The sequence below is a fragment of the Athene cunicularia genome (genome assembly GCF_003259725.1).
Source record: "Athene cunicularia isolate RWA chromosome 8 unlocalized genomic scaffold, athCun1 chr8_part1, whole genome shotgun sequence".
NCBI lineage: Eukaryota > Metazoa > Chordata > Aves > Strigiformes > Strigidae > Athene > Athene cunicularia.
Genome location: NW_020799109.1, coordinates 8,811,086 through 8,836,698, shown reverse-complemented (window position 1 = coordinate 8,836,698; position 25,613 = coordinate 8,811,086). Strand labels below are relative to the sequence as shown.

Genomic DNA, 25,613 nt, shown 5'->3' with positions numbered 1-25,613 from the left:
GCATATACATACAGCACCCTGTGATAGGAAAATTAAGCACTAAGGAGCTAGAATTTGCTCGGTCTCTGGCAATAAATTTGCCCAGGCACATAGTCCAGATGAATTCCTTCTGGAGTTGGGTGAGTTACACCAGGTAAATTGGGTGAGTTACACCAGTAAGAATCTGGCACAGTATGGGGTGGTATTTGCATCACAGTCTTGAGTCACCTGAAGACCCTGGAGTTGGAGGTGGCGTATCTAAAATCCACTAAAGCCGTTACTGACTTCAGTAGACATTAGAGCAGGATGGCTGGATTGTGAGGGTAGGGTTCTCCTTACAGCTCTGAAAGATGAAACATCACTTAACATTTCTATGCCGCCAATTTAACTACCTGTAAAATGAGGACAATAACAATTAGTCACTAAAAATAAGAAAAAAAAAAAAAAAAGAGGGGAAAAAAAAGAAAACCCCACTGATTATCTGTTCTTAGAAGCTGCACAATGTTATCATTAAAAAAATCCCATTTCTAGCTTTGGTTTTATCTGCAATGTAAGAAAGAATAGCATGGTGTTTGAGTTTGGGTTTCTTTTACATATGAGTCATCATTAAAGGTTAATAAGGAAACTAACACTATATTGAAAGGTGGTTTTCTCATTAGTTAAACACTTTCTTTTTAAAAGCTATATATATTCCTGGAATATTATGAATGTATTATTTGATAAACAAAATCTTAGTCAGTCCCTTTTTCATTTTCTTACCTGACATCATTTTAAGCAAATGCAATCAGTGCCTTAGTTCTAGTCATCAGTGCTGGATCTCTGCACCACTGGATCACCAGCAGAACAAACTTCATCCAAATGCAGTGCAGACATGTACATCAAACCAACCAGAGCTCCTGACACAGAGTTTGTGCCAGCTTAATGCTTTAACATCGGCTCTGCACTGGCTGCTGAAGGACAGACGATGCCAAATCCGGTGTAACGTTAGACTAGCACAGAGAGTCGATGCCTAATGTACCATAAAACCCGCCAGCACCATGCCAAACCTTCCACGGATTTTTGCACGAATTTAAACCTGCAGAGTGAGTGTATACGAGATCAGTGTTTTACATCAGATTGCCACAGTCGGTTGGATCCAACACTCAGAGCCTTAAAGTCACAGTCTGGTCACACCCAAGCCATCAGTTGATTTTTGCTCTCTAGTTACAAGGAAGGAGCACTGTGATAAAGCATTGTTGAATTCAAATCCTAAAAGGCATGTCCGTTTTCTATGCACTGGTGATGAAAGCAACACTTCTGGCACGGTAGAAGAAGATGGATTCCACATTACAGCCTCAAACCAAGCCACCATGCGTGTAGGCACGTGGGGAAAAGATGAGCTCTCAGGGAACAGAAGACCAAAGGTTTGTTCAATGTTCTTGTGCCGTGCCAGGGGTATGAGCCAGCCTTTCCAGTCGGACGTGACTCTCTTCCAAAGACCAAAGTTACACAAAAAAACCCCCTCTGAAAATAGGGCTTCGTGACAGAAACGCCTACACAGCTGTAACAGCCACTTCTCAAATGTGCTGCTGCTTATGAACCACAAGAATAATATGGCGAAATGTGCCGACTTTTGCAGTTTTCCCCTCTTTTGTTGAAACTAATGAGTCACGATTAGAGTAATGCTTTTCTGTGACTCCGAAACCATTTTGCGTAATGAGGTACTAAGTCTTTATAATTAGGCCCAGAAGGGAACTGGGACGTGGCCCCTTAAGAGCAATAATTATTTAGGTTATTTATGGTAATAAAAAATTGAAAATAGGAATTCTTCCTCAGAATGTGACTATTTATTCTTTTACATATTGCCTAACAGGCAATTACCCTATTAAGGCAACGTTTTGTTGATAAAGACATTAATTGAAATGTAAATTAAATGTAAATCAGCTAATTAAATTGATATGTAATGAACTTGTCATGCAGGCCTTTGAGATCAGATGCATTTTGCTAATAAACAAGTGTTATAGTGGTGCCATTGCTCACTGGAGTTAAGGTTGTTTAACGTGTTGTGTCGATAACACTCTCCCTTCCCCAAATTCAAAGGTTTGGATTGTATCATTAGAGCCCAGAATGAAGCTGGTGCTGAGAGTTTCCAGATTTATTCCCTCCAATTATTTCCTGATAAACTTCATTGCAAGGCAAGTTGTTCCCCTCATGGTGAGTGTCACACATCCCATTGGGGTGCAGTTCAAGCTTTCTCTGTTCCTTCTGCTCTGCAGAAATGATAAAGCACTTTGTAAAACCCCTCACCAAGACCCATGCGGCCGTGTCAGATGGCTTCTGGAGGGGTTAGTGTTATTTCTTTCTTCATGCACTGCAGCCAGTTCAGTAGAGGTAGTGAACCCTCATGGCAGTGGGAAGATAACTCTAGATGTTCCTGAAATACAAAGACATAAAATGAGAAGTTAAACAATCAGATTTTGCTTGGCAATTATGTTGACAACGTACAAGGTAAACATCCAAGCCGACACCATCAAGTCAATAGAGCGACAGGAGAATGAAGCGGAATACCCTTCTGTGCTGCCCATAACACACGAGTAACCTTCATCGTCAAAGTGTGGGCTTGTGTCAAACTGTAAATTAAAGGGAAGGAATACGAAGCTATCAGTTTTCCTATGAAATGATCAGTTTTCCTGCAGCTACATTTTGAGCCAGACCTACTAAAATTTCTGGCATAAATTCCGGTCCTGTCCTGAAGGTATCTTTAGGACTGAAGTCCCTCCCCTGCCAGATACATGGACAAAACTCACTGCCTGCAATTGTGCAACAGTAAGGCAAATGTCATACATTTTGCTTTTGGAAACGCTCAGGTCAGCACCCTATAAAATGCACTGCCCACTTCCATTCCAGTCGTGCAGACATTTTGTGTGCACAGTCATAAAGCTCAAACAAAAGTGTCAAAATGGGTTGTGGAAATGAGAGAATCGAAACATGGTTTGGTATTGAAGAAATGCTTTTGCAGAAAGTTTTCCTGGATCCATCGTGCTGTAGTTGCACCTGAGCATTCATGCATAATTGTTGTCTTGAATAAATCTGATGCTGCATTTATAACTTCTTCTACCCAGAGAACCTTCCACCCTGCAATCCTTTGGGGCCTGGAGGTATTTAATAAACATGTCAACTACCACTCTTCTTTAGCTTGAATGCAGCATCTTGTTTTTTCCTACTGAAGAACACTCCAGTTTGAAGTTTACAGAGCAATTAAAGACCCTCATGGGGCCCCTGATATGTAGACATTGTCAGCATATGTAGATTAGTAATTGTCAAGTTTCTCCCTAAGGCTGAAGAGCTCTTAGTCAAATTCCAGAGATCATCAAGTATTCAGATTTCAGTGGGCTTTGTGTCATACACAACATAGTGGCATAATTAAACTACAATGCTTCCTTTCTAATAAACTTTTGGATCTGGCTATGTTTCTATTAATTTCTTTTAATTAGCTATGATCACAAAATAAAAATGAACATCAATCTAAAGCTGCAACTTTGCTGCTTCCAAAAAGACGCCCTGGGAAGATTTTTCTCTTCTAAACTTTTGGGGTTTGGGGACCGCACTTACTGCTGTGGCTTGAAAAGGCCTGATGGAGGACAAAAACCAGCAGACTGAAGGCACAATCCTTCTCTGACTCCTTTTGAGCTGACACGTGGGCACAGATGGTTGAGTGAAACTGCCATCTTGAACTATGTCTTCATTGACCTGTTGGCTTGGACTCTAGCTCAAATTTTCCTCTATTCTCCACTAGATTTGGTGTCCTTGAATGTTGATCTAGATAGAAACGGAAAAAAAAAAAAAGAGGGCAGTGAAGGAAATTAGTATGAGGATCTTCAACACTCAGGCTGATGCTGTAATGGCTGTCTCCAACATCCTCCATTGTTCAGCCCTCTGCCCCCCATGCTGGGCAATCAAATATGTACCTGAATTTAATATTCATTTGCTTGAGTGTTGAAGAGGGATTGTGCTGTCTTGCTTTGCATCTCGCATTGTCCAGCCCTTGAAGATCAAATCACTGCTCTAAGATTGTATTCCCTGGAAGCCACGGGGTAACGAGCAACTGGATGAAGGTTTCATGCAGCAAGACCAGCCTGTGCACGTTCTGCCAGCTGGATCCTCTGCTGCGGCGCCCACATACATTGGATTGGGGTCCCAGAGCTTGGGAGGTACAAGGTGTTGGTCACTGGCCTGCATCCATCATTTGAGTCCCCAATCCATCGCTCTGTGTTTGTCTGTGGACAAAGCCTACGGCAAGGAGTAAGTTGTTACAAATCTCTGTGGTGTTTCTGACCTACAAAGTGAGATTTTCAAAGCCACATGTGGGATCTGAACGTTTAATTCCTAATAAAATAAAGAAGAATTGGACTTGGAAATTGTGAAGGCAGCTTTAATGATCTTCATTACAGCATGTTACATAAAAGAGCGAAATTATTACTCCTGAGGAGTAGATCTTTATTTCCATGCTGTTCACTTTCTAGGTGTAGCAGAGGACAAACCGGCCATGCTTGGGAATGACATAAATCTTTTGTTAGCCCCAGGCTGCCCATGCACATGTGTGTGCGCTCTTGCATGAACACTCAGACATATGTGCCCAAACGAGCAGTGTTCTCTTCTCAAACTGGGCTAGCGAGTAAGACCTTGAGAAACCCCAGAAGCATTTGTGAGTCCAGGAGGAAACGTTATTACCTCCATCACAGTACTGCATAGCACTTCTTCCTCTGTAAATCCAGTCTTATTTTTCACAACTTACACCTCCAGTGCTGGAATACTGGCAGAGTGAAGAGTGAGATCTTCCACTAGCCCCAGAAAAGACAGCCGAAGCATCCCATTCCCAACACAAAGGATAACCTGAACCCAGCAGGTAATTTCACAGTGGTTTTCTGCAGTCTCAGGCTAACTTTGAATCAAAGCTCTGTAATTTTGCCTCCAAATCTCTGAAGTCTCCATGTCCCCAAGCCCCTTTGTGGGCTAAATCCTCATTTCATGAAAATTACTTAAATTTCTCCCATCATTGAGTAACACCATTAATGAAGTGACTTCTCTCCGCTTAGCCTACTACATATGGCAGAATATAATGCTGCTTTCTTTTCAGAGGTTTGTTTTTATGCTGGGGCATGAAAACGGGATCTAAACAGCATGAACAAAGTTGAGTTTTAAACAGTAGCCCAGGAGGAGAATCTCAAGAGTCCCAATAAAAAGAAGAAAAAAAAAATTCCTCACATTCTTCCTATGATGATACATCTAAAAATTATTAATTTTGCTTGTCCTGTATCATATCTTAGGGCAAGCTGCTTTTCCCGACTGAATTGCAATGTGGCATTTGGTTCAGTGGGTTTAACTGAAGCGTGGCTATCTGGAAAAGGCAGCATTATCTGCAATAAAGTAACTCCTTCAAATTTACTTTCTTGATCTTGTACTTTGGTTGGGCTGCCAGAGTCTTAATGCCTGGAAAAGTATCTGTCACCCAGGGCCCTCATTTTAAAGGACTATAAGTTTTTAGGGGCTGGATGGCGTCATCTCCCTGCATCGATTTTGTCAATGTATTCCTGCGAGCGAGCCAGCCTGAGCTGTGTGCTAATTTCCCATCTCCTCTTCAGCTGACGACAGTCCCTGGCTCAGCGAGATTTCAGTTTTGCTCAGTGGACTCTTCTTTCCCTGCCCTCCTTGAGCTATATTTTCTAAGCACCAATTTCACTCCAAAATTAAAGATGAAATTTAAAGATTAGGGACTGCAGGTTTTTTTCCAAAGGCATTTCAATGTCTCATACTCATTGATTGAGTTAGGTATCTAAATCATCCAGAGCAATCTGGCCCCCATCCCAAATTATGTGATGTGAAAGGCCAATTTGACTTTTAAAATGCTCTCCATTTTAATCGCCTGCTGTGCGATTAGCACCACGCGCAATAAACACATTGTGTGCAGCATGCATAGGGCAGGTGTGGGGTGATGTAATGGATCCCACGGAGTGCCTTGAATATAAATGCCAGAAATATCAAATACCACGTGCACCAGTCATAGTCCCAGTCAATTCTAATTACTTTAGTGGTCAGACTCCAAATTCAGATGTACCGTGGTGTAACTGAGGTCAGGATACAGTACATGATTCTTATCTTAATACCACTTTAGTGCTGTAAAGGTCAAACTGAGCATCATCCAAGGAGAAAAGGTAAGGGCTCTGTTAATTATTCTTCTCACCACTCCTTGAACAAAGGGATGAAGATTGTGTCTCTGCTGAAGAGTGTTCTGCCATACTGCATATTTAAGTTAAAAAACAAGGAAGAAAGAAAGAGCCATTCCTGCAGTAATCCTTAAATGAGCCTTGCTGAGCTCTACATGAAATCTTATAGCACATTCTCTGCCAGTCTTTTGAGCTACAACTGTACTAGAGTCAGAGGTCAGGGAGGGCAGCGTTCCCCCTCCAGGCAGGGGTAGCTCCCAGTTCTGACCATTAAGAAGACAGCTTTGTCTACCGAGTAACAAGTTCAGAAAACATTAAGCCCCCGTGCTCATTTGTAGACGTTCCTGCTGTTGGGGAGTCACTGACTCAGTGGGGCACAAGACTGGAGCCTCCCTTTTCCACCTATTTATGACTATCCCACTTGAATGGCTGTAAAGCACCTCCAAATGTTCTCTGCATGCTAGCGGTAGCCTTTTGTTCCCTGTTTTGCATTAGTTTTAATAACTATTAGGTAGAGACAGTGGAAATCTGGGTTCAGAGCTGGTTTTAGTTGACCTCAGCTCACTGGTCTACTGACAGTTATGTGATGTTATCATTAACTGCACCCATTTCCAAGTTACCTCCCAGAAACCCACACTCACAAAACATTATTTTGTTCCTTCACTAAAGGCAGTAAGCAAAGGCATCACTAAAACTAGAGTGTGATCCCAATCCATAGCCATGCTACTCGTTTCCTTTTCTGATATCGCTAAAGTGTTAACTGCTCAAAGCAGAAGCATGAAGACTCACCATAGTGAGAGCTGATTAAAATTCAGTCCACTGTATCACCCATAAATGGGAATAAAAAATACATGGTTGTGATTAATCATCCATAAATGGCCATTGCCTGCTGCCTATATTCCATACAAACACACTCCACGTATGTACTCAGCACACCAAGAGTAACAAGCAGATCATTCCTATTTGTCAGGATCTGGGATTTAAGCAAACACTTAAAGTGGAGGCTCTGTGCTTGTGTGTTTGTAGACATACACGCTAAATGCTCTTCTGTCTGATTTTCAATATTCATGAGAAAAGTCAAATTTTTTTTTAATAAAAGCATACTTGTCAATAGATCAAAATACATGGAGATAAAAAATCACAGCAATGTGAACTTTAGTCAAGGAATTTTTATGATGTTAGAAACATGTCTCTAAGAATTGGTAATAATAGGACTGTTAAGACAGAATGTTTCTGTTACGCATTACAACTTGGGCAAATCTGAGACCTGCAGTAGAAGCAGTGGAAAAAAAACCAAAACCAAAGCAGCATGTCATATACAGAAACCAGACCTGTAGTTTGAAGCAGTGGTGGGTAAACACTGTTTTTACCAGTTGTGAATACACCTTCATTAAAGCACCAGCTTGCTTGCCTGTGGTTCAGCTGAGCTCACCGGAGCAGAGCTGCCTGTGCCATTGTCTCCCCGGCAAAGCACAGAAGCATTTCTCCTTTGCTGTGATTTACAGTGCAAGGGCTCATCCCTGGTTAGAGTGCTGCATCCAGCACCTTCAGCCTCTGCTGTCCCCGGGTGTTAGATACACCAGGCACCTCTCAAAATATCACTTGCACAGGCACTGGTTGCAGTGCTGGTCCAGGACTGGGAGGTGACACTGGGAAGATTTGGTCCCTCTGTCCCTATCCTCCTGAACGTCTTTAAGCAGATCACTTGTTTTCTGACTGCCCCGGTTCCCCTAGTTGTTAAAAAGGGATGATGAGCTACAAACCTCATTAAAGGCATTGCAGATCAAGCAGTGAAAAATGCTGCAAAAGAGCTAAACACTGATATTACACTGCTTGCTGCAAAAATTACCAGTAAATTTGTCAGAAAAAAAGGTACAAGAAACAGGAAACAGAATCACAGAATGGGTGCTGTTGGAAAGGATCTTGAGATCATCTCATCCGTCTCCCTTGCTCAGGCAGGTCAACTAGAGCAGGTTGCCCAGGACTGTGTCCAGATGGGTTCTGAATATCTGCAGGGATGGAGACTCCACAGCTTCTCTGGGCAACCTGTTCCAGTGTTTCACCACCATTACAGTTATAAAGTGTTTTCTTGTGTTCAGATTGAATGTCATGTATTTGTTTTACTTTGTGTCCATTGGCCCTTGTGTAACGTGTGGTCCCCATACACCCCTGAGCAACCACCGAGCCCCAGGTGGGGACTGCATGTGACCAGATCTGTTCTGAATCTGTCTGGTCACCTTCGAAACCCTAGTACTCGTTCCCTTTTCCCCTGTTGATCTCTCTCAATGTGAGATTTGGCTGCTTTGCTTGGAGACCAGTATCAGCTTGTTGAACCAGTGGGTTAGCAGCCTCACATCTCCTGGAGATGCTCTGGAACCATCCTAAGGCCCAACACTCCTAGGAGTTTGGCAAATAGCGTCTAGCAATAGGGACCCTTTCCTGGGCCAGCCTGTCAAATTGTAAAACACAGTGATAACCGCCACCACCACCAAAAGACAGTACTTTAAGTAAAAAAAATAAAGCTCATGTCTAAAGATGTTATCATGCATAATTCAGGGAAGAAATCCATACTGCATTTAAAAGATTACATCTTATCATCCAGGGTACTTATTAGCTTGATGATTTAAAAGTACATGGGGGTAGAGTCTTTTCTGCTATTCTGCATTGGCATCAGTACTGTTGTACTGATGAGTGATTAGCCTCGTGGCTTGGTTTGGGACTGAACTGCTTTTCTGATGCCAGAACTGGCCCGAATGGGACTGGGCTGTACCCGATTGGTGGGGAGCAGTCCTGTCCCTGCCTGGGTACGTGGTCTGTGGGGGTTACACCACACTGCTGTCCATGGTTACACCAGGGACCACTTCCTTCTTTATGTTAGGTTTGGTTAAGTGTGTGGCAGGCAGTAACAAGGGTTTAGTGGTGTTTACCTCCACTGATTAACCCTCTCTCCAGACACACACAGCACTTCTGTTTTCCCAACAGCACAAGAAAAGGCTTTGGGCAGCCAAGGGCTGAAAATGTTGCATGTGCTTCTCCTTCTCAAGTACAGAAACACAAGGCTAGTCTGTATGACTGCTAATACATATGCTTGTGATCATTATTTTTGTATTAACTCACCTATAGCTGTTCACCCAGAGGGCTCAAAAATAACAAAAATTTTGGCCTGCATGCAATTGAGTAAGGGATTAAAAAAAAAACGTCAGAGGGTTGTTGCTGCCCCCAGGCATTCCCTCTGTATCATGGAAACATGCAGACAGGACACTGACCATACATGTGCTGATAAACTCATGTCAAAGAAGCAGCAATATGCATCTACCTGGACTTTTGCAAAGCATTTGACAGTGTCCCAGATGACATCCTTGTCTCTAAATTGGAGAGACACAGATTTGATGGATGGACCAGTCAGTGGAGAAGGAATTGGCTGGATGGTCGCACTCAAAGAGTTGCAGTCAACAGCTCCATGTCCAAGTGGAGAGCAGTGACGAGTGGTGTTCCTCGGGGCTTAGTGTTGGGGCCAGCGCTGTTTAACATCTTTGTTGGTGACACGGACAGTGGGATCGAGGCACCCTCAGCAAGTTCACCGACCACACCGAGCTGTGTGGTGTGGTCGACAGGCTGGAGGGAAGGGATGGCATCCAGGGGGACCTGGACAGGCTGGAGAGGTGGGCCCGGGCAAACCTCATGGAGTTCAACAAGGCCAAGGGCAAGGTCCTGCCCATGGGTCAGGGCAATCCCAAGCACAAATACAGGCTGGGCGAGGAGTGGGTTGAGAGCAGCCCTGAGGAGAGGGACTTGGGGGTGTTAGTGGATGGAAAACTGACTATGAGCCAGCAATGTGCGCTCACAGCCCAGAAAGCCAACGGTGTGCTGGGCTGCACCCAGAGCAGTGTGGGCAGCAGGGCGAGGGAGGGGATTCTCCCCCTCTGCTACGTTCTTGTGAGACCCCCCTGCAGTGCTGGGTCCAGCTCTGGGGGCACCAACAGCAGAAGGACACGGACCTGCTCAAGTGGGTCCAGAGGAGGCCACGAAGATGCTCAGGGGGCTGGAGCAGCTCCCCTGTGAGGACAGGCTGAGAGAGTTGGGGGGGGTTCAGCTGGAGAAGAGAAGGCTCCAGGGGAGACCTTACAGCATCCTTCAGTACTTAAGGGGTGCTACAGAAAGATGGGGAGGGACTCTTTATCAGGGGAGGGTAGGGATGGGATGAGGGATTATGGCTTTAAACCAAAAGAGGGTAGATTCAGATTAGATAGAAGGAAGAAATTCTTCCCTGTGAGGGTGGTGAGACACTGGCACAGGCTGCCCAGAGAAGCTGTGGCTGCCCCCTCCCTGGAAGGGTTCAAGGCCAGGTTGGATGGGGCTTTGGGCAACCTGGGCTAGTGGAATGTGTCCCTGCCCATGGCAGGGGGGTGGAATGATCTTTAAGGTCCCTTCCAACCCAAACCATCCTATGAATCTATGATCTCTTTTTCACTCTCAGTTGTGCCTTTGGTGAAGTCCAATGTTTTGAACCTACAGCCTGGAGTACAAACATGGTTTTGTACAAACAGAGCTTTGGTTTCCACCTCTGGTCCCACACTGTGCAACTTGCCACCATTTTTATAAATAAATGAAAATTAGAGAATTTTTTTTTTTTAATGCATGAGCCTCTCTAGATCCAGTTACAGATTTGAAATTTGTTATTTAAATCGTTTAAAAGTGTCATTAGCACCAAGGAACAGCTTCATTCAAAGAACACAAGCCTCAGGCTGAAGGGAGAACTTGGCTGTGACCACTTTTTCTGAGCCATCACCATGTCTCTATTATGTCTTGCACCACCCCTGTATCAGGAGGCAGGACAGTTGGTATTCATGGCAGAACTACTCCAGCTAACCATCACTCTACCTATCTGCAGCACCTAAGTGAAGTACATTCTTTGTAACTTTTTGTTTATGGGCTACATGGATGTAATAAGTGTGAAAATATGACAAAGTTGAGCAAGGAAGCTTAGGAAATGTTGCTTTGTCATCAAAAATGTTTGGAGGTTTTCCTGGGCAAAGATAAATTCCAAAAGGTGGCACCTACACTGATTGTAGCAAGTGGCATGAGGATTTCTGGGCTTCTCTGTGTGGCTTTTCACAGAACCTGTCATCTCACAGATCCCCTGATTATATCGTGGGCATGGAACAAACTAATAACCTGGGGACTGTCATGTTTACAGCCATTTCAGTCAGAAATCCTCAGATGAATGGTTTGGGAAGTCTCAGGATGGCTGAACGACAGCTCGGTTCAGGAGGAGGATTTACTGAACATGTAGTGTGAGAGTGACAGAAAAGGAAGTATTTTGCAAAAATCCTTCTTCCCATTTTTTTCAGGGATGAGAGGTATGAAATATCTGCATTTAACAGCCATTATTAATTACTGTTTACTCTCTGCCAACACTGCCTTGGGAGCATCTGTTATGATTTAGCCAAGCGCCCACTGCCATCACTCAGCTGGTTTCTGTGGCTCAGCCCTGGAGTCTCATTCACTTCTGTAACCCACTTCTGTCTTGCTTCAGCTAACTTCAGCTGCCTGAGTCTTGGGTCACCGTGCGAGAAATGGGTGTTTCCTCATACGGAAAAAAGGTATGTAACACAACATCGGTATGAGGTACAAATATCATGGTGTTTTGGATGGTAGAGATTAATCACAGAAAGAAATATTCCTCACCTTATCCTAAATCTTGCAACATCCAATCCATAGAAGAGATGAGAGTGGCATTCAAGATTTCCAGGGTGAAGAAGAATAGCAAAACTCCTCTTCACCTAAAAGGCCCAAAGGTTTCACCCAACCCTCAGTGCTGAACCACAAGCTCTAGGAGGGCCACTCCCATGCTAAAGAGCACCACTATGTTCTAAGCAGTTTCCTGAGCTAAAATGAAATCGTACTTTTCCATCTTTTTTTCTGTCCTCTTCCTCCCACTTCTTCATCAAGCCTCCCTGGACATTCTATGTATTCTCCACTTGGTGACTCAGAATCAGCTGCTCAAACTGTTGGGGGGTGTGACAGGGCTGTGACCAACCGAGAGGGAAAAGAAACCTGCCTTAGGGGACAAAGAAATTAAAGTGCTAAGTACAACATGGATTTGCCAGAAAACAACTTCCTCACCAAGAGCAGACTGTCTCTCTGCAGGACTGTGCTCTGCATTCAGCACTGTAAACACCAGCAAGCAGCCTCATCATTTATGTCCTGCTTCAGCTCACTTCAGCTGCCTCAGTCTTGGACCGCCATGTGAGAAATGGGTGTTTCCTCATATGGAAAAAAGGTATATAAAGCAACATTTGAATGAGGTAGAAATATCATGGGGATTTGGATGGTGGGCTCTGTAAAGGGGCATCTCACAAATGCATCACATAACATGGGTAATACTAGGGCCTAAAAAAAAATTACAGCTGTAGAAATTTATTAATCCAGCCTTAAAATGGGTCATAAATGCTACAGAACAATCCTTGTTGATCTTAGTGATACACACATGAAGCAAAACCAACAAACCCTCCACCTTCACCTAGTACTGAAGGGAGATGTGTACAAATCCTCAGCATTTGTTCAGGCTTTTTTGGCTGAAAGTACCAGAGACAACAGCCCCAAATGTACAAAATTAACAGGGGATTCTTTATACTCAGTATAATTTTGTGTATGTAACAGGGGAATACAGTACGATATTGGCTCCCTTATGACTATGAGAAAGACTTTGTCTCCAATGGCATAACTTGTTCTAGTACATTTTTCCTCCAAATACTAGCTGGTAAGAAAAGCTTCCTTCATATACTTAGGCTACTGATACTGAAACTAGGTTAGACTTGGATGGTTTCTGTTCCCACTGCTTCCAGACAGTAAATTTCAAGTCTTACTAGAAAAGCATCATTTTTATATATGGCTTTTTTTAGACATTGTCAAAGATGAACAACTTCTTTAATAAACAACTTCATAAAAAAACCCAAACCCGACAGATTTTAAAGTTCTTTTACACACCATGCCCATCACTACTCCAGGCTCTCAGCCTCCCCTTGTGTTCCTTCCACAGGAGGATTCAAACCTCCCCAGACTCACTCTTGCAAAAGCACATCTTCCTTCCACGTGTGCTAGTCTGCCATGGAGAGGTGCATGAAACGTGGAATAAATCACACCTCGCAACTGGCGAGCTCTGACAGTCCCTGACAGCCATGCTGCTGCAATGCAGTTCATGTCAGGTGCCCTTGGATCTCTGCTCAGAGCTGCCAGATGGGGAAGAACATGAGTAATGAGAGGTGCTCCTCCGCGCCCAGGCAGAACCATAGAAGGATGTGTTGTGTGGGAACTGATCTGAAACCCCCTCTCGTGCACCGCAAAAAGTCCAGTCCATCGCGCACTTACCTCCGGACGAGGCGGTGGCTGGTCAGCTCTGCTGGGTCCGGAGCTGGTGGCTGCAGGAGGCCTGGCTGGCTCTTCCTTGCCTTGGGCCACGCGGTTGCACTGCAGGGCGATGCCAGGCAGTGGGTGGGCCAGGGGCCACCGTTGCCCTCTGGACGGTGCGTGTGGGGTGTGCTTACCCGCCTGGACAGAGTGCTCCTGCCCGTGGCCACCGCAGCTGCATCAGTCTGCATCTTCCTGGTAGCCCTGGGCTTGCAGCGACCCAGTGAAGCTGCTCTCTGCTAATTTAACTGTGGCCATGGACCACTGAGTACTGATACTAAAGCACAGGGAGAACCTTAATCAACTCTTGCAAAGTGCTTTGAAATCTTTTACTGCACGAGGACAGAGAGACTAAGGGGACAGAAATCAGCTCCTTTGCAAGCCATGTCAAATGTTTTTAGCACCCTCCAGTACAACAGGAAACAGAGTGAATCGTTTCTGCTTATGAATTGTTACCATCCAGCATCATGCCTCCGGCTGCTGAAGAAACTGGTTTAACTGGTTTTTATATGAAAAGAGGTAGATAGACACAAATACACACACATATATAAAAAGCACACACACACACACATAATCTAACAGGCAAAGAGAGAATCTGTATCTGCATTTGTGATATCTTCCTGCACCAGGTGAGGAAAGCATCTTTTTTCCTTTTAACTGGATGCTGTACATACATTGTTTCCTTGCAGTCTATCTTTAGGTTATAGCAGTTCACAAGGTTTTTTCAGCAGATGTGTTATTCAATTACTTCAGGGCTTTTCCATTTGTAATATTATGAAGCAATGATAGCCAGCAGACTTCACCTGTCTTTTAGAGATAGCCAGCCTGGTAATTTTAACTCTGCCCATTTTATCCACACCAGTAAATCTCATAACATGGTTATAGAGAGATTCCAATTTTTGTAGAACCTTCTCCAGGGAATTCCTGTATACAATATTGCCATAGTCTGTAATGGACATAACCTGTGATTGGATTAATGTTTCCCTAGTGAAGAAGTCAAAGCATTTCATGTTCCTATAACTGGTTTGCAGCTCTGCAGTAAAGGTCTTTGGTGTGGCAGAGAAAATAATTGCAAACGCAGCCCCAATCAGAATATATAATCCCCTCACAGCGAGGGTTCAATTCAGCGCAGTTAGACTGCCTGCGCAGGGGGTTGTAGCGGGATTTTCTTGTCAGGAGAGCAGAATGAACAGAAAACAAGTTAATTTTGGCATTTTAATATTCATCACCCAGTCCTGTACAAAGGGAGGTAAATACATTGCTACTGCTCTGAGGGGGGTCCCTCCAGCTCCCCAGGCAGAGGGTGGAAACAGGCAGGGCAATGCAACAGGGCTCTGGTCTCCCCATAAGATCCCTCCACTTGTGCTCAGATAAACACATGCCTTTGTTCTCTCAAATTAGATGCCCAGTTTTGGACCCATATTGGTTTCTGAACCTTTCAAACTTCCTGGCGTCACCTTACCTTGGACCTGGCACAAGTGACTAATAAAGAATTACTGTTGAGTGTACAACGTGCGTTACTTACGTCTGAGACATAGCTCATCTTCCCCGGGAAGAGGCTCATGGCAGGCCAGAAGTAGGCTCTGAAGCAGGATCTGCTTGCTCAGGTGGAGAACTTCAGCAGCCATGTGGGAGGAAATCGAACCAAACTAGAGACTGGGAGCAAAAGGTCTCATATTTTCAGCTCCCATGATAGTGTCCCCAAGAATTTGTGAAATGGTGTGCCCACATCACGCACCCTCTGCCACGCCACAGTGTAAAGTCCTCAACACGCAAGCTGGCAAAGACAGTGAAAGGCTCAGACTGCCATCCCCAGCTGGTTAGGGAAAGCTTTCAAGAAAAACGGTTTACTGGTGACCCCCAAAAGCAGAGGTGGGTCTCTGTAGAAAGCACTATAGAGTCAACTCTTGCCTATAGGGTTCAGAGGGTAGGCGTGGCTGTGGCTGGACCAGAAGGTGCCAGAGTCAAACTGAGACAGGAGTGAAATGGAAGGCAAGAGCAAAGAGTTTGATCAGGATGTGCCGGAACAAGGATGGGTTCCAGAACAGGCATGCTGCCCGACTGAGGAGCAAGGCAGATGCTGTTGGCAGATAACCTTATGTTTGGATGTTATGGTATGGCTAGGCAGGTGGAGAGGATGGGAAGAAGGTTACCAGCATGGGCACTGACAAATGGGATGTCATCATTTCCCATATGGGTAACTACCTTCAATCTGTCCTTTCTATCCAACTAAAAAGCTTGGAATAACTCAGCAGAAAGGAAGCATCTCTGGCAGAGGTGAGTGGTCTACATTGGTCTAAACAAAGACCTGGAACCTGCAGGCTGTGGGGCAGATATGGGTGGCAGGAGACACGTATGAAGCGGAGACAGGAAGATGCAGTTATTACATCTAAACTTAAAAGACCAACTTTTACAACTCAGATAGCGGGAGCATCTGAAAACTGGTATCAGGGCAACACAAGGGCTTCCCAGAACCCACTTGTCCATGTCTTGGTTTTGAAGACTCTGAGAGCATATGAGGAGGAAGGACTGAAAATGAAACAACACACTCATTCCACAGCTGCTTTTATCACTTTATTCATATTTCTAGAGTAGACTCTATAGCAGCTAAGCAAACACCTGAAACTCTCATATTTTATATCTCTCTCTATATAATCATTGAAAAATAAATGATGAGGAATTCTGCAAGTGTTTTTCCAATGAATATGCAGAAGGAACATTATCACCCCAGTAAACCAACTTTGAAAGTCTTCCACTAAAACCCTATAAAACCCAACGATAGTCATAAATTAGTGCTAGATTAATTCAAAGGAGAACTTATCCCCCCTCTGCGTACCTTCTAATCCATATCTCCAAGAGGTCATTTTAATTATCACACTGTCACTGCTATTCATTACTCTGCTTTTGGAACAGAGAGCCAGCACTGGGCTTTTTGGATGCCTTGGAATTCATCATATGAAGGCATTTTATTCTCCCCCAGAATGTGCACAATTTAACTCCCTCACCTTGAAATACTGACAATATCAGGTTTTCTTGGTGCTTTAAATAATTTTCCTTCCAGTGGGACATTTTTTTTTTTTTTTCCAGCTAAGTTCCCCCTCTCAGAGTGAAACTAACTAAGATAAGCTCAGCTAATGGGTGGCTAATGCACAGACACGATCAGCTCAAATTTTGTCAGATCCTGAGTAGCTTGCCCTTTTCAGAGGCATGCAGAGCCAAACTTTTGTCCCAATTTGTATCTGCTCACTCTTTCTGGTTTCAGTAATGCTAACTGGATGGAAACCATGTGTTGGTGGCTCCCAGGAGGTATGTTGTGATGGGGCTCCAGGACGTGGGGAGGTTCTGAGACACAGAAAGCAGACCTCAGCCTTGACCCTGCTTTCTTTGCGTTTACTTGTATGGAAAGGAGCTTAAGGGCTTCACACACAACTCCCTTCTGTCCACTGAGATACAGATATGGGAGCCATAATCAAAGACAGACGAGCACATATGAGGGCCTATCTTCCTGGCTGCATGAATGCAACTCAAGCTGCTTTCAGTTCTTCCTAGGATCACACCTTGGTTCAGCGTTGGTCATGCTCAGGCCTTGCCACCAGGTCTCCATTGCTGAAGAATCAAGGAGTACTTTCACAAGGAACAGTAAATTTAAATTACCTAGAAGGTCTGTCTTAGCCTATAATTCTCAGTTCTTCTCATACCTTCCTATTTATCCCCAGGATGCATTCTTCTTACACACAGGCCAGCACAAGTACCCAGCTGAGCCTGACTCTATTCTTAGATCATCGCACTGAAGTCCTGGGAAAGAATTGAGGAGCAACCAACACAGCTCTTTTATTAGAGAATGGAGTGTGTGGGGCTACTAATTCTTTAGGACCACCCCACACCAAGAGGAGCTCATTCAGACTTGTTTCACATGTTTCTTCACCCTCAGCCTGGTTCATCCTTTCCCTCTCTATCCACTGGGTCTTGGCACCCTCTTCCCTCCAAGTCACCATTGCAGCCCAACTTCTAGCAGAAGACAGTGGAGAGAAGCTGCTTCCCAAGGCTTCTGATGGGTTGGCAAGAGGCACTCTCCCCTTCCATCCCCTGAGAGATGCTTGGATACCCCTCAGGGTTTTATTCACTTTTACTCTCCAGTTTGAGAACCACTGGCCTCACACTTCAAATCCACATCACTGGCAGATGTTTCAGTTAGTCACACAGCACAGGAGACAAGCCTGCCTAGTGACAGTGGCTTCCAGCAGGGAGTTCACATGCTGTCCATGTAATGGGAAGGTGGTGAGGTTTTACTTGGTATTTCTTACAGTAGTGGCATGACACTGTTCATCCCTTTCAGCACTACCCCAGGCTCACACTGCTTCAGCCGTACATCTGTTGGGAAGTCCAGTCTTTCTAGACCCCACCTAGTTTTTGCTGGGGGACCAAGGCTCCTGCCTGTTAGACAGGTCTTGCAGTGAGTTTCATGCCTGCAGCCTGACAGTAACATTTCTCATATGACTCCTTTCCTCAAATGATCTGACAGAAGAGCAAAAAACCTAACCATGCAGCAGATGATAAACGGCACACTGAGGAGCGCCTGCCTGACTCCCAGAAGCTATTTATCAGGCTTTCTTAATGCAAGCTAACAGGGCTAGCACATGCAATTGGCATAAGAACTTCTGAGCCTGACACTAAAAGGGGAGACATCACATGGTGCAGCAGGGGAGCCAGGACTCCCTCGTTAGCTCATTGTATGGATTACCCCTTTAAAGAAAGAGAGTGAGACTGGTGGAGGAAGGGGAAGCTTTCTCATTTTAACAAATAGCTTTTCAGCCACCGCAAATGATTTCTGTAAATCTATCGGGTCACTCTTTTTTTTTTTCCCAGAGATGAAGAAAAAAAAAAAAAAAAGAAAAAAGCACCCTGGAATTGATTTACCATCTATAAATAAAAAAGAATCAATAGTAAAATTTCTAGCTAATTTCCCTCTCCTTCTTTCCCCCTTGGACGATTTGTTATCTTAGAAATACTTTTCTGGGAAAAAAAAGAGAAACATCATCAGTTCCAGACCCCGACACGCTCCTCCACCTCACCCCACAGACCAGCCCTCCTCTCCTCTCCTCTCATCGCGTGGCGAGAGACTGGTCCTTCAGACGTGCCTGGCTCCTCTTCTCTGGCTTGCCGCCAGCATGGCTGTTCCCTTGGCCCCGCTGGGGAGTACATTTAAAAAGAGGCAGTTTTTCCTTCCTGCCAAAGGAAAAGAGAGAGAGAGAGGACAGGTATTGTAAAACACTGTGGTGTTTCAGCAGCAGGTAGGACGTGTGTGGCGTGTGCTCTGAGGAGAAGCCATGTGTAAAGTCTCACAGTGAAGTGCATCTGTAAGGAAGGCTTTGGCAGCTCGAGACAAATTAGAGGTGGTTAAAGACCAGCTGGTGCCATCCTCCTCTGGCCAGAGCACAGTTAGTCCTTCCAGGAGACTTCAAGGGCTTTGCTCTAGCTCTGAGCTCTCCAAGAGAAGGGCCCCACTGCTTCCCTTTGGGTAATGCACTTACCACTGTTTTCTCCTCACCGCGGCTCCCACCTGCCTGAAATGTTTCGTTTCATTTCTGCTCATTAACAGCCCTCGTATCACTGTGAACATTTCCTTCGGGGGCATATACCGTTCACAGGACAGCTGGGTTCACGGGTCTGCTCACCACTGGATTGCCCCCACTGCCAGGGGTGTTCATAGCTGGGGCCAAATTCTTTCGTGACAGACTCCTGCTGTGTGGATATTTCACCGTGCCCGTTAACTCCAATTATCTAAGTTATGCAAAGCTTTAGTTGTCACTATAGTTTGGAGTGTGGCGTTTCCAGCGCACCTTTTGGGCTGCAGTCCTAGCAGAGCAGTGGGAGTTTAACTACTGGCCTCAAAAGCAGCAGAGTTATGCTAAATACAAAGTAATACTTCTACAGTGATGCCCCAGGAGTTCACAGGCTAAGAACTGAGATCCTCACAATTCAGCACCACAGAAACAGCTCCTCAGCTTCCTGCAGCTTGTCTGGGGGAACAGACCTACTTTGTAAGGCTTTGGTTCCTGATAAATCTCACTACTTGTTTCCCAGACAAAGTGCTGCTGGGTGTGTGTTTATGGTGTGCATGATGAATGTTTGCTACTTTAAGAAAAAGTAAACATCTATCCTTTGTTATCAGTTAATTCCATAACATTTCTGTTCTATTTACTTCTACAGCCTCTGCTCGGAGGCCTTAATTAAAATCCTGCACCTCACAGCCCAGTGCTCTCACTGCCTCTCCACCCTCTGGGTCGTGCCACACTTGTGTTTCACAGCAAGACAGGCACAAGTGACTGGACTGCCTCAGCCCTGGGCTGCTGGACAGAGCCAGGCCTCGGAAAAAGTTGGCACAACTCACTGTTGAACTTTGAGATCTCGCTTTGATGAGAGGCTGAATGACAAGGGGTGTGAGTCCTGCAGCACCATCCCTCACTCAGGGAGACTCAGCCAGCACTGGGCTGTCCCAGAGCAGGGATCTTCACCTACCAGCACTGGTGTGTTGCACTGGAACGGCAAAGGCGCCTCTGAGCCAAACGCTGGGACCAGGAGCCAGAGGAACCAGCTCTTGGCTGCCCGCTGGCAGCCAAGGCATCCCGACAACTTGTGGACTACCGGCAAAGAGTGGAGCTCCTCCGCACTCACCTCAAACGCTACCAGCTCTGACCAGCCATCTCCATCCCCTACATGTACCAAGCTCGAGCCCCATGTGCTGCAACTCCCACTTACCTTGGCAGAGCGTGAATTACCTTCCCTCCTCAAGCTGGCTGCACTGCGGCTGTAAAAGCAGATATACCTTTTGATGGCTTCTCTGTAAAAGCAGGAAAACCTGAGTATTGATCCCCATCCCGAGGAAGGAAATCAAACTGCGCTGTCAGCCCTGCTCACAGCAGCCAAGGGGCTCCAATGAGCTGTCGGGGTGTCCACTCAGCTCCTGTCCCCCCCCAGTACCCACCATGCCTTGCCAATTTTGTTCATTTACCTCCCCCTGTCACGGCAGAACAAATGAAGAGGGTCCTCTACTTGTGCCTGATCTATTCTTTAAGCACTCAGCCTGCTCCCTCTAATATTTGTTATGGCAGCTGGAGACCCATGCCAACCTGGTGTTGGTGCTGTACCACTCCATACTGAGACACAAACACTAGGAAGGGGAGGACCTGTCCATACACATAGCTATGTTACCAAAAGTGAAGTGACCTACTCAAGGCCATGCAGCAGACTGGGGGAGAACTGAAAGGAAAAGCGCTGAGCCAGAAACCCAGGTTTCTTGATCGCTCCCACCCTGACTCACCCCTGAGGAACTGGGCCCCTCTAAACCTGCCTGTCATAGCAACACAGAGAAACCTGCCTTCCCTACCACACAAGTGTGTGTTTGTCAGTGCTTCTGCTTTTATTTGCAGAAGGAGGTTTTAAAATACATTTGGAAAGAACTGAAATAATGTAGGAGCCAATGGGGCACAGGGCTTAGAGGGCTTTACGTCCACCAGCCCTCCCCTCCTCACTGCTGTCACAGCTGCCACCAGTTCAGCTTCTACTGCATCTCCACAGTTCAATCACCAACCTAAGGCACAGTGGTGTTTTGAAGAGATAAACACTGAGACAAAAATAAATAAATTAGGACCTGAGGAGGGAGACCTGAAAGGCACACTGAAGTGAGAACAAGCGGTTTCTCTGGTTCTGTGTATAATTACATTGACATGTTCCTAGACAACTCTGGAGACTCAAACACAGCACCAGCTGTGGACCAGAGAGTCACACAAAACATCGGAAAGCCAGTCAGTCCGTGCATCCCCTGCCCTGGGGCTGCATCAGCACTGCCCGTGTCACTGCTGACAGCTGCCTGCCCGCTCCTGGCGCTGGCGGGCAGGCAGGGCTCGGCTCCGGCCGCGCTGAGCCTCCTCTTCCCTACAGACACTGAGTTCTCCGCGCCCATGCGTCCAGTCCACTAGATCAGTGCTGCTGAACGTCATCCCCATTCTCCTCACTGCAAGTGCAGGAAATGATATAATATGAAACATGCAAAGAGGATAAAAATGGATCTTAAACCTCCATCCTTCTTCATGATCTGGGTAACACAGAAAAAGGAAATCCCCTCTAACCAACAACACTTGCAGGTGGGACTTTCAGACACTGGCCTTCTTTAGCAGTCACCCAGGCATCCACCAAACCGAAACATCGTGAGTATCAACCACTCTGTTCACATCAGGTACTTGTGACAAAGTGATATTTTTGGACATACAGCCAGTTGACAGTCATCAAATCACAACTCTGCTGCGTGCTTGTCGCACATACAACAGTTAATCTTGCAGCCACGCAAACCGTTTTGCAAATCGAAATCTCAGAGGCATAGCAATTACCATACCAAATTTATACCACATCTCTTAGTCAACTAATTGTACATCCAAAAAATCACCACTTGAATAATCTGAATACATTCACCTTTACAGCTAAAAAAACCCTACTACATGCTTGATCTCAACACAATTTTGAGTTACAGAACCCCATAGGAAAAAAATGCCAACCTCTGATTTCAACAGCCAAATTGCTTCTATATAAATACAGCAGATGCATATTTCACATTGAAGTCTACATCTTGGTGTTTCCAGTACTTTTTTTTACATTTTGCAAGATGGGGATAATTCCTATTGTTTCTTGTAGCTCGCTCAGCCTGTCTGCAGGAAGACAAGCCCTATACACATTTACTCCAAACACAGTGTACTTGTTCACATCTGAAACAACTGTATCTGGATTATTAAGTAGGAAACCTTAAACCTTAAATATCTTAAAATGCATCAGCAGACCTACAAACCAGGCTAATGTTTTAGATGAGCTGAGCTTTACAAAGCCACTGCCATAGGCACGCTTGTGCCGCTGTGGCATTTTGAGCTCTTTCACACACACGTTTCATGACTTTTGTTTCCATCTGGTGAAGCAAGTTGAGGTGGGGAGCAATAGATTTGAATTAGTGACACTGCAGCTGGTGTATTAAAGAGGACCAAAGTAGAAGAAAATTTGTGTTTAAATTGCAAAAGGAGGAGAAAATGAAGTTATCCAAGCCACGTGAGTGGGATCAAAAATGAATCATCAAGGCTGGAAAATAGGTAACCTCTGATCCCTGAAACCAAGAAATCTGGCTGCTGTCATGTAGCTGCTGATCTAATTTTTACACTTTCCCCTCCACACAGAAGAGATGCGTTTCGATTGCGTCCACTGCAGCTAAACAATCAATGCTTGATTACTTCAGAAGCTTCACTCTCAGGGATGCACAATTAACCAGGCCCATATTTGACACTGCAAGGGGAGCACAGTATTTTCTGGGAATGTCTGACAAGTTTCAAACATAAAAAACACAAATCAAATGGCCCAGCAGATAATGATAGCCAGTGCCCTGGCAGTTAGATAATGTGCGTGCTCCAAAGCAAGGCCAATTAGAAGCAATAAAAACAAATTTGAAATGTTAGAGCAAAGGTCTGAAATCCTCAGCCATTACCACAGGCTTAACTTTTTTTTTTTTCCCCAAGCAGTCACTAGTGCCTGTTTCCAGACAGTGAGCACAAATTCACACTTGCCAGATGACCACCCGCCTATTACAGCAGATTATGACTTCTGGGTCATACAAACCCACTGATGTGGTGTATGGAGGATCCCAGCACTATCTGGAAATCTCATCAGGTCCATACCCTGTGGCATTACCTTTCTGAATGCAGGGGCTGGTCCGTGCTGCTTATAGAGAAGGCATCATATTCGAGGCTGCTCCCCAGGAGAGTTTGCAAATGTCTCTCCCTCTGCCACAGAAGGCATCCTGCTACCTGTTGTCCATCTCTCAGTTCCTGCCCTCCTTCCCCAGCTCACTGCAGCACCGCATACCTGCTTCAGCACGGAGACGGTGCACAGAGGCAGGAATAATTAGCTTGTAACTGGAACATTACCACAGGAGAGAAGAAGTAGCTACAATTACAAGCAGTGCACATGGCTCAGACTCATCCATTGTTGTGTATCTTTTCTGACCCTGGAGCAGGAAGCTGCAAAGAGGATGAGAATAGGTTTGGTCTTGTCTTCTGTCCTCCTATTTCCTAAGGAGAAATAATGGGTTGCACTTACCTGATGAGATGTAGCAGAAAATTATGATCTCTTGAGTTTGTTCAAGTTAGCAATATGATACTGGGATTAACAAGCTCTGTACATCAGACATTACCCATGTCAGCCCACCTTGCACATAGCAGCTGTCTCTGCTTTCAGAGCAGAGCGCTCTGTCCTGCTCTTTAGAAATACAGGGAAAGTTCAGACAGGGGTAGGGCGTGAAATGACACAAATGCTGTAAATCTGCTTAATAAGCCCTGGCTTCCTCAGAGCAACAAGCCCAGGGAAGGAAAAGACAAACAGGTGGTTATCTCCAGGCTATCTATATGAAGATGCCTGTGAGAACTAATCCAAATATATTTAGGGTGTAAATGTAAAGCTGATTAGTGAAACCACAGTAAGCTCCTATGTGGATATGCTCCTTCAGAGTTAAAGTAGCCATAATTCAATTTATTCATTTAGCTCATTTCCAAAAATAAATTACGGTAGAGTAAATTAAATTAAATCAGCTGACAGCACCTTCATTTTGAAAGGGATTGTTAACATGGACCCAATCTACTTCATACAGTAATGCAGATTATTTTCTCCTGCTGGGCCACCTGTCAGGCACACTGGCTCCCCAGGCTAGTCTTGAAGTATTTTTACACACCCTCTGTTTGGGGACTGTCTGAAAGCAGGACCAAACCGGAGGTGTATTTGGCTGTTTGCATGTGCTTTAGTGTGTGTGTGTGTGTGTGTGTGCGCGCTTAAATCCAGGGTAAAATCCTTCCAGCCGGCACTCTGGTTCCCAAGTGCTTGACAAGGTAATTGTTGTAATGTGGTATATTTTGGTGAGCCCTCTGCTGGGAGCTGGCCAAGCACTGCAAATCTCCCCAAACTCTGCAAATGGATCCTTTTCATTGAACCCACGCAAATGTGTCACCATTTAAAACCTGAAAGGTTTTCTTCAACGACAGCTACAAGTATCAAGAGTTGCATAAAACCTGCAGACGTGTGTGGGAGTGAGTTGACAGATTATAATTACCAATACTGAATGGCGAAAAAACAAAAATTAATTTTTGAGGCAAAACATATAATTTGCCCTTAAACCATAGTAGTGCTCCCATTACTAATGCAATTTACAGCCCTGGAAATCAGATTGAAGTTGTCTGACTCCTCAGCAGTGTGTTTTTTTTTTTTTTAATTTTCATTTTAAAGGAGCACCAGCCAACGTGGGAGGGTAAAACAAGGGGTTTTTTAGACATTCGTATGAGCTTTGCACTGCTTGAACATGCAGGGAGCCAGGTAAAACAGGATGCAGGCTCCGTCTGTGAGGTGGTGTTTCGGTGCTAGCTGGTAGGATCATGCACCAGTGCAGCCCTGGCCAGCCCTGCCAGTACATAAGGAAGAGTTTTAAATACAGTCTGGTCCCACTTGTCCCTACAAAAGCAACACAGCTATAGGACACCCATGAACTAGGTCTTGGTGAAAGCCTTGAGATAGGTTGCAATCCTCCCTCCAAGGGAGCAGGGATGGTGATGGAGAGTTCTGCAGCTGACTCTTTGTTTTCCTGCACCCATCTCATTTCCTCCTTTCTCTACAAATTATATGTGTTTTTTTCTGACCTTTCTTGGGAGCAGCACTGGAGGAAGGGAAACAAACTACTTTGCAGTGTCTGCACAATTCAAGAGGCATTGACAGTAGCGCTTATGCTACTGGCACAATTTTGGTTCCTTGGGACTTTTTGGGTGTCCCTTCACTCCCTCAGGGGCGTTGTGGGGTCAGCTCCTGGTGATACAAGTAGCCTTGGTTAGGTGAAAAGTCTGTGTGTATTCTTTATGGGGAAAGGGGATGGCCAGACCCACAAACATCTTCAAGATTGCTCTGGGGAACTTCTCCTTGAAGACTCAAATCAGTTTTATTTTGCAATAA

General features: G+C 45.0%; 1 protein-coding gene across 2 annotated transcripts in view; it reads right to left on the bottom strand.

Moving 5' to 3' along the window:
• Positions 1-17,174: 17,174 nt before the first annotated feature.
• The window catches only part of LOC113482589 (cytosolic carboxypeptidase 6-like), a 969,074-nt gene continuing 960,635 nt past the window's right edge, over positions 17,175-25,613 (bottom strand). For both annotated transcript variants that reach the window (XM_026853353.1, XM_026853354.1), the window contains exon 13: positions 17,175-18,818. In XM_026853353.1, the coding sequence (XP_026709154.1) occupies positions 18,695-18,818 (124 nt within the window). In that variant the 3' untranslated portion in view covers positions 17,175-18,694. The remainder of the gene's footprint in view (positions 18,819-25,613) is intronic.